We start from the raw sequence: 9,594 nt of genomic DNA, 5'->3' as shown, positions 1-9,594 counted from the left end.
CGACATTATAAAGAACTGAAAATTTGAGGGGATTGGGTAGCTCGGCACAGATGAATTCATCAACAATTTCAACACTTTGTAAGTTGCTTTCCCCGTTAAGCCATAGTAACACGTGTGCATGTGGTAGACCTCTTTTTGGAACTCAATAGTATACATACCTAAAAAATACAAAAGCATCATTAAGAAGCCAGACAACAACATGTCCGAGGACAACAAACAAAAATTGAAATGCCAAGCAAGAAATAACATACCTGCGCTAAGTGGACCAAAAAACACACCTTCCTTGGGATCACTTAGCAGGCATTTCAACTTAGCATGAAAAACACGGCAAGAGATATCAGGACGATCAGCGATGGGAATTCACTCTCGCTGTGTGAATCGCTGAAATTCAGGCCAATTTGGATTACACGTAATAGTAAGGAATAAATCTGGATAGCCAAAATGTTTACAGATTGCCATCGCATCCTGACAACGATTAAACATATAACGTCCACCACTAGTGAAGGAAGAAGGCAAGATGACTCGTGTCCCAATTGAAGAAGCTTCATCATCACCACAACGCATAGCCTCTTCTATTCCTTGAAGCACTTCTCCTCTAATTGTACTTTGCTTCATTCTAATCTCATACAACCTCTGGGACTCAATCATGGTGAAACAGTCAACAACAAATTGTTGAAATAATCGCCTACACTTGTGAATAATTCCATCTTCTTGCTCCCTAATTTGCAGACGAAAACATATGAATTCCCTAAGAGAAACCCTTGTTCTCCTTCCAGGGACATACCCCTCCTGTTGACCTCGATAAGGAATATTCAACTGGTAACCATCCTCACCATATGGAAACAACAACGGATACTGTAAAGGCCAATACAGAGCATGAGTTTCATAGTTACGTTGCAACTGACCAGCAGTAGATCGAACAATAATGTCACGACCATGATCCGACGAATCAAAATCTCCAACAATTAGAGCAGCAACTTCGTCACAAGAGAGAGTATTGTAAGTTCTTCGATCAACCTTCCTATGCGAATACAACTTCAAAGAAAAGATCTCGGATGGATGACACTGATAGAATTCTCTGACTCTTCGAAATGACTGTGCTATAACATTATGAGTATCGATCATTTGCAACAACTCAGTTATCAATTCTTTATCTATCTCAGATGTTTGCCTAAAACAAATATACATTAACCACAAAAATATATTTAAAAACCACACGGAATACAATTATGATATGTTTTGATACATCATTATTAGTCAGAAATGATTAATAACACATTATAACGGGAATAAAACACAATATAACTATGCAATGACAGATATAAACCTGTTTTTCAATGTAAATAACATTAAAACATCAGGAAAATAAAATAAAAAAACGTAACAACAAAACTTCAAACACACATACCGAAAGATTCCCTGCCTATGCATTATCTCATGCTGAGTGTCGTATATATATAATTGTGCAAATTTAGGCTTCTGACCAGGATCCGGGAGCAAACTTCCAATCCGATGATAATTTTGACCAGTTATTATAAATTGCGGTGGACCACTCCCATCATTCACTGAATCCAGAACCTTACCACCAAGAGACGTGAAGGCAAACATACTGTTATAAGATCGAATATTTTTTTGGAAATACAAACTCTTGCTATCATGTCCATTAATAAAATTATATAGCAAATCTGGGGGCTTTCGAAGATAAGGTAACTGAATTTTCTCTTTTGAGCAACAAACAGTAAAAACAGGACGATTAATTGTAGAGTCTCTTTCAACACGTTCTGATAACCAGAAATACGTCCCACAGATTGAACATTCATAGTTAGGATCACCAACATCAAGACAACCTGGTAAAGATAAAGCAAAAAAGAAAACATCCATAACAATAAAAAAAATTTGATCTTAATTAGATGGCATGAAATAGATTCAACATAAAATGAATAAACCATTAGCTTACTGATATAATATATAATAAATACTTGACTCGTTTAAATTTTGTCAAAAGAATATATCACAAAACACTACTTCTATTTTACACTGCCTGAATAATATCTCATCACAGAAGCACAATGGAATCTTTTAGAACTAAGTAAATAAGATTTCTATTTTACTATTCTTGAATAATAGATGATTTAAGAAAGAGAGCGTACCTTGTATCTCACTTTGCAAGAACAGAGGATGATCAATAACAGAACCAACTTGATTGAATGAATTTATCGAAGGATCATATATTTCTGATTGGTCTATATCATCCATTTTAATTTAAAATAACACAAATTTATGTAAATATATATTTGACAACCAAACATAAAAAAAATTAATGATGAAATAAGAAATCAATTAATTATTTAATAATCAGCATGCAAATTGAACATTAAAAATGTAATAAACTACGAAAACCAATCTGAATTAGCATTGATTTATTAAATAACTAAATATAAAAAAAAGCTTAATGCACATTCAAGAACAGTTTGATTTTTTTTAACGTTAGAATAGACTTTGTTTCATTATTTTAATCACTCATACTAATTGTCTAGGTTGCAATTAAATAAGCTAAATCACTATTAGAATCATTTTCTATTTTTTTTAGACTTTAATGACTCTATTGGTCCATAGAATCCTGTAAAATTTTTAACCAAGTGCGTATATTTTTTTTTCACTATCAAGGGAGGCATAATTGAAAAAACTAAAAAAAAAAAATTCACGGACAGAACTAAAAGAAAAAATATTTATATGGGACTAATAGGAGATTTCAAAAAATTAGAGGAACCGACAGAATAATTAAACTTTTCTTTAATATACAACTATTGATTATGACATCAAATTAAGAAAGTTTCAAGAAACACCCCTCGTCTATTATTTAGCTAGAAAAGTTAATTAATTAACTAATTATGTGAATCCAATCACATAACAAAAATTTTTTTTATATTGTCCAAGACAAGAATAAATACTAATTAAACAATTTATTAACATCTAGTACTTGTGTATGTTTGAAACAATAATATAAATTAAACCTATATACTGATCTAAATGATTCCATAAAGAATTTTATAACAGTGTAAAAAAACAATAATAAATCAACAAACCAATCTATTATTAGATATAAATCCAAATAACTTAAAATATAATTTAACAAAAACAAAATTGGACAGAGATAAAATACTTAAAGATATTATTATACCTGACAAGATAAGATTTGAACTCTGATTAACATTCTGGGACACCTCAACTAAATTTTCTAAAAAATAAAAATAAACAGAAACATTGAAAACATATAAAATAAACAAATAAATTTTTAGAAACACAAAGATTAACTAAAAAAAATATAGGTGGAGCAAAAAAAATTACCCATATAATCATTCAAAGAGAGAGCAGGCATCGAGGAATCGAGGACCTCTAAAACATTAAAAAACGAAAAAAAATTACAAAAGATTCCCATAGATATCAAATCACTAAAAAATGGAACATAAAACACTAAAAATATCACGAAGGTCAATTCAGTACTGACCTCTTGCATTTCGATGGTGACTTTGTGTTCGCTTTCTTTTCAAAGAATTTCGCCTATATTCTCTAGCACGAACAGAATTATGAGACATCTTTGTTACTCGTACTAAAGGAAACAAGAGGTTGAAACATAAATCGCAAAAACTACCCCTAATTCATTGCCCAAAAGACATCCACATTGTTAAGTTCCTATAAGCAAGAGGTAAAAAAAAAGGGCGGGTCACTGGGAAGAGAACTTGTGAAACACACCAACAAAGAACTTATATAACCATGCACACCTTTGATAACGCAGAACATAAAAAAAATAAAGTATTATAATCAACACCAATAACTAATTGACATGAAAAGATAAAGTTGTACAACAATAAAGAAATAAAAATAAGAACTGCCGCATTTCATTAAAATACTGATAGTGATATACATAATTACATATGGGTATCTCTCCTATGATAAGGAGGATCCCAAGATCTGATTACATATCCTAGTATATAACTTAAAGAGGGTACAACATTGAAAATGTGTCCAATCCCTAGCAAAGTCACTATTACAAAAGAAGGAGTTGATAATAGACAGTTGGCAGATGACACGAGCCAACACAAAAGAAAAACCCCTATATCTGACAATCCTATTTGTTGGACACAATCCAAAAAGGTCAAATCAAAATACCATCCAGCCAGCATGATTACATTTTAATGTATTTAGAATCACAAGCCTTCTTAAATACTTGTAGATATACTATATAAACTACCTACACCTAGACACAGCAGCTCAATTCCACACCTTAAATCAAACTCCATTAACCTTGGCAATCTTGAACCCACGCCCATCTGCATCAGTAGCCGCCTCTTCAAATTGGGGATTCAAATTCCTCTTGCCATTGGAGGTGATAACATCATTTTCATGAATAAGTTTCTCTTCATATTGGGAAGGTGCATCAATAACGTGGGACAACACCTCCTATCACAAAGAAATTAACAAAAGCTATGAATGTTAGTCAATAAATGCAAAATCCATTTAGAAATAACAAACATAGGAAGGAGGAAAAAATATTATATAACAGCACCTGAGTTTCTTTTTCTGGTGAGCTAAGCAATATATCCAGTTTAGCAGAAAGATCATCACTAACAGTATCATTGCTGGGTCTTTTCTCATCTTTTCCATGTTCACCATTAATTAAGGAAGCAAACTCAGTCCCTCGAAAAACAGCAGGCTGTTTTCCAGCCAGAAAATCTATAAGAACTGGGGATTTAGATAAAATCCCAGAAGACTCACCAACAACTTTCTCACTTTTGATAAAAGTCTTTGATGACTCCTTCTTAATACCAATATCCCCTTCTCCACAGGAAACCGATTTGTGTAAATCAGGCTCCTATTCATATGCCACAAGAGTTTAAAAATACATAAGACCGTAAGGAAAATTCACCACAACACAATAAAAAAAGGAACAAAATATGAATTTACACAATGTAAAAATAATTATATGTATATCTAACCTTTTTTGGAGTAGACTCATCATCAGTATCATAATCGGGAAGCTCAAACATGGCAATAATGGTGGGATCATCACATATTCTCCTAACTCGAAAAGTGCCATAAAATGTATCATGTGGCACACCTTTGGTATCAACCTTCAGCAGTAACTTCTTTCCAATGAGCCCTTGGAATATGGGAGGATAAGTATCCCTATATACAAGCTATTTTGAAAATAATACATAAGAAATACAGAGTTTAAATAACACATATCACATCCCATAAAGTGAACAATACACGAAAGAAAACTAAGAACATACACTTGCATCTCTTTGAACCTCGGTAAACAAGTCAGCACATGATTTCTTATGCAAATAAGATGCCTCACGATCAAAGAGAAGGAAAATACTCTCCCCACTATGATCTTCAACTGTTATTTTAATTTTAAATCTGCGGAGAAAAAAAAAAGGAACACAATGATTCGGAATAAATAATACCAAGAAACATTATTTTCATAAACAATCCACAAGACAAAATGAAAAGACATTTTGAAAAAAATTTCTGACCTTGGAGTCACATTAGTTACGTGCTTCAAACAAAAATCACAGTAATATGCACCATTTTGAGGATAGATATCCTTTCCACACACACAAGCAGAATACCACCAACCTCCATCCTCAACAATACATTGGATTGTACCAAAAATGATAAAAGAACCCTCCTATGCAATCAACATTTCAAAATTTGTTAAGAATATGAATGAAAAAACAGATCTGGAAATTGTTCTTTGATTTTCCTTTTCAGTTCATTTCTGTATAAAATAAACATAAACACAACTAACTCAAAAGAAGACAACCTCATTGTTATCTTGAAGATCTTTAATAGTGCATTTTCTAGTTAAACGCATGAAATCATCTTTCAAGGAAACAACTTTACCCTCATTTGCAATAAACAGTGGTTGGGTACCATTGACACCTTGCTCAACCATACTAAAAAAAATGCAAATACTTGTAATTGTTATTCCAGATTGGTTGTAAATAAAGAATACAATAAAAATCAACAAAATAAAACATCCTAACCTCTGCCTGAATTCAACAACTTCAGGAAGATCAGGATTAAATAACATTTGAGTGGCATACATCACATTTTGAAGGCCTACTTGACCTACACAGCAACACAGAAATAGTCTAGCAAATTTTATTGGAGACAACACCTAGAGTAGCAATGAGATGTACATAAAAGAAACAATTTACCCCTAAAGAACTTGACTTTAGCAAGTTGAATCACTACAATAGGCTGCTCCACATAGCCAGAGGCAAGGAAATGATTTACTTGATTAACATAGTCCCCAAACAATGCCATCGCACTGTAAGACTGAAACTCAAAATATGACAAAGGATCAAACAGAAAACAAGGAAAAAAGATGATTAAAACATAAAGAGAAACCAGCAGAAATGACTCAATCAACATACTTTTTTGAACTTAATTCAAGCATAATCATTTTCACAAATTTCTCCTCTTTTGCATATTCTTTCTCTTCTCCCACTGAAGTTAAAAGGCCAATGACATCTATTCCAAATAAACACAACCTATTAAATATTGAAACCATTTGTTAAAAAAACTTAAATAACAGCAAACCAAGAAGATAGACACACCAACTAAAAAATCATAATCTTTGGTCATGTTCAGCAGCTCAGAAAAAGGAAACATGTTGAAACAAGTCTTAGGGATAACATCTTCATCAACAGCTACAACAGTGGTTCGGTGAAGGAAAACCAATTTGAATTCATGAGAAGTTGCTCTATAACTACCATGATTTGACACAACAGTAAAGTATGCTATTCTATAAACTTGACCTTCAACTATATGATCCTTAAACCTATTAAGGAGTGGTTTCTTAACTGTAGCTTGAATTTTTTCACACTGGAAATTCAACAAAAGAACAAAATCAGATTAGTGAAATACATCATTTAAATTAAAAACTTAAAAAACAACAAGTAACACCATATTTAAAAGAGAAGCTAATAGGGGCTAACATGCTCATCAAGGAGAATCATCTCCATTGAGTTAGGAACATCATGATTCCCAAAAGAGGGTACAACCCAAAGCCTTAGAACCCTAACTTTCAGCCTCCAAGCCTCTCTAGGAGGATGCATCTTAGAAATCATATCAAATGGAGGAGGCATTGCAGAAGAAAAAAAAAGAAACAAAGGAGGTAAATAGAGTTGATGAAATAGATCAAATGTAAATAGAAAAATTCTGATGTAGATAGAGCTTAGGAGGAAATAGAACACAGCAGAATATTTGTGCATTGAATGTGGATCACCAACCATCCTTTTATAGAAAAAATCAAGGGCTTTAGACTCACCTTTTTGAATTCAAATTGAATATGGAAATGGAGGGAAAACAAAACATGAGTCTATATGCATCTCCATTCAATCCCATAGAGACAACTAATGAGAGGGGCATAACCTGAACCAACACAAAAACAGCAAAAACAAGTGAAACTTTCAAGAAATCAAGAAATAGGGACCAAAAAATGAGATATCACACCATACCTGCTACAGTGCACCTACATGTCATCACACCATAGGGAAGGCAGTCATCAACTACCCCAAACAGTCATTGTACTCATGGCAATGAGAGTTGGTAAATGTTTTAGGTAGGGATACATTAGAAACATCAAATGAATGGGAAAAAAAAGTATACAGAAACATCAATAAAAATATGTCAATCACATCAAAATTCAGGAAATGGGTGAGATTGAAACCTCATACCTTGATAATGATTGCCAAATTTTCAATGAAGAATATATAGTACAAACTTATTATGTGTGCAGAAGACATTTTCATGCTAAGAGCAGTTGCTGGATAGATTTTTCTTTGGATAAAGACATGTGCTAGTTAGATAAACAATACCACGAAGCCATTTTACTCGCACAAGGCCATTCTTTTCTCAATAAACCTCTTAAGTTCAGGCCAAAGAGCTGTATGTCCATCCAACAGCTGATATATAAAATAATTTTTACACAAAGAACAAAAAAATGTAATGTAATTCAGTTGAACTTAAAAAATAAATAAATGACCAGCAGGCTATACATCAATTTCCGTCAATCACATAACCACGGATAGAATACATTAGCTACAAAACCAATTCCTTGATAATGATTCTCACAACCCACATGCAACCAGCAATTCATTTTACATAAACTTAATGGATTTGATGGACATAGCTTAAAAAAAAAGAAAGATTCACCAATTGGATTATTGAATAAGAATTGAAATGGGAATGCAAGACTTGAACAGGAGAGAATGAAATTGGGAGGAAAAAACTTGAATGGGAGTGGCAAAAGCATATTCCTTTATTAAAGAAGCACAAAAATTCATGACAATCAGCTCTACTTCTATGCAACAGGCGAAATATAGAGCACTCTTTGCATAACCAATAAAGAATTCAAATGCAAGTGAGTTGACTAACAAAAGCTTTCATCAAAATGCAAATCAAAATGCAAATAAATCACCAAGAAGCTATCAATCAATTCCTATCAATCACATCACCACTCATCAAATAGACTACCTAGAAGAGAATTCCCTAGTAACACAAACAGTGGAGTGATGCCATGTGATTGTGAGAAAGCCACTTCCTTCCTATCAATCACATCACCACTAACTAAATAGATATAAAATAGAATGAAATTGACCTAAAATCAAAACATCAAAACATATAAATAAACAACCAGTAAGCTATACATCAATTTCTGTCAATCACATCACTACCAATAGAACAGATTAGGAATAAAACCCATTCCCTCATCATGATTCACACAACCCACATGCAACCACCAACTCACTTGATCTAAACTTGATGGATTTGTTGAATATACAGAAAATAAAAAAATAAAAATAGATTCATGAAATTTTAATATTGAATTCAATGGGTCTACTCTCAATATAATTATGAGAGTGCTTCATAAAATTTGAAATCAAACATAAAATAAAAGAACATGATTATGAATACAGAAAATAGTATAAAAACTAAATGGATTTGTTGAATATATACAAAGTAAAAGATTAAAAATAGATTCATCAGTTGATATATAGGATTTAATGGGTCTACTTTGGATATAATTAAATGAAGCACACAAATGCATCACAATTAGCTCTACTTGTATGAAAGAGACTCACCTTTTTGAATTCAAATTGAATATGAAAATGCAAGGAAAACAAAATATGAGTCCATATCCATCTCCATTCAATGCCATAGAGACAACTAATGAGAGGGGCAAAACCTAAACAAACACAAAAACAACAAAAACAAGTGAAACTATCAAGAAATCAAGAAATAGAGACCAAATCACACCATACCTGCTACAGTGCACCTACATGTCATCTCACCATAGCGAAGGCAGTCATCAACTACCCCAAACAATCATTGTACTCATGGCAATGAGAGTTGGTAAATGTCTTAGGTTGGCATACATTGGAAACAGCAAATGAATGGGAAAAAAAAGTATACAGAAACATCAATAAAACTCATGAAATTTTAATATTGCATTCAATGGGTCTACTCTCAATATAATTATGAGAGTGCTTCATAAAATTTGAAATCAAACATAAAATG

At 32.5% G+C, this 9,594-nt stretch overlaps 2 protein-coding genes across 3 annotated transcripts; both read right to left on the bottom strand.

Annotated features, from left to right (window-relative positions):
- Nucleotides 3,878-8,866, bottom strand: LOC110270334. 2 transcript variants are annotated; one of them, XM_021119407.1, is made up of 7 exons: nt 6,228-8,866; nt 6,054-6,138; nt 5,541-5,963; nt 5,295-5,424; nt 4,998-5,198; nt 4,568-4,873; nt 3,878-4,461 (listed from the first exon to the last, which is right to left on the bottom strand). In XM_021119407.1, the coding sequence occupies exons 5-7, from the start codon at nt 5,046-5,048 to the stop codon at nt 4,291-4,293; spliced, it is 528 nt and encodes a 175-aa protein (XP_020975066.1). In that variant the 5' UTR covers nt 5,049-5,198; nt 5,295-5,424; nt 5,541-5,963; nt 6,054-6,138; nt 6,228-8,866; the 3' UTR covers nt 3,878-4,290. The 2 variants fall into 2 exon arrangements, with proteins under 2 accessions (XP_020975066.1, XP_020975067.1); XM_021119408.1 differs by lacking the exons at nt 5,295-5,424; nt 5,541-5,963; nt 6,054-6,138; nt 6,228-8,866 and having other exon boundaries at nt 4,998-5,284.
- Nucleotides 5,128-7,160, bottom strand: LOC110269522 (replication protein A 70 kDa DNA-binding subunit C-like). The gene is made up of 9 exons (XM_021117415.1): nt 7,011-7,160; nt 6,630-6,897; nt 6,447-6,543; nt 6,228-6,340; nt 6,054-6,138; nt 5,831-5,963; nt 5,541-5,695; nt 5,295-5,424; nt 5,128-5,187 (listed from the first exon to the last, which is right to left on the bottom strand). Exons 1-9 carry the CDS (start codon nt 7,158-7,160, stop codon nt 5,128-5,130), a joined length of 1,191 nt encoding a protein of 396 aa, XP_020973074.1.

The sequence above is a fragment of the Arachis ipaensis genome, chromosome B03 (assembly GCF_000816755.2).
Source record: "Arachis ipaensis cultivar K30076 chromosome B03, Araip1.1, whole genome shotgun sequence".
Taxonomy (NCBI): Eukaryota; Viridiplantae; Streptophyta; class Magnoliopsida; order Fabales; family Fabaceae; genus Arachis; species Arachis ipaensis.
The sequence above is the reverse complement of the archived record's forward strand: the minus strand, read 5'-3'. Positions and strand labels throughout refer to the sequence as shown.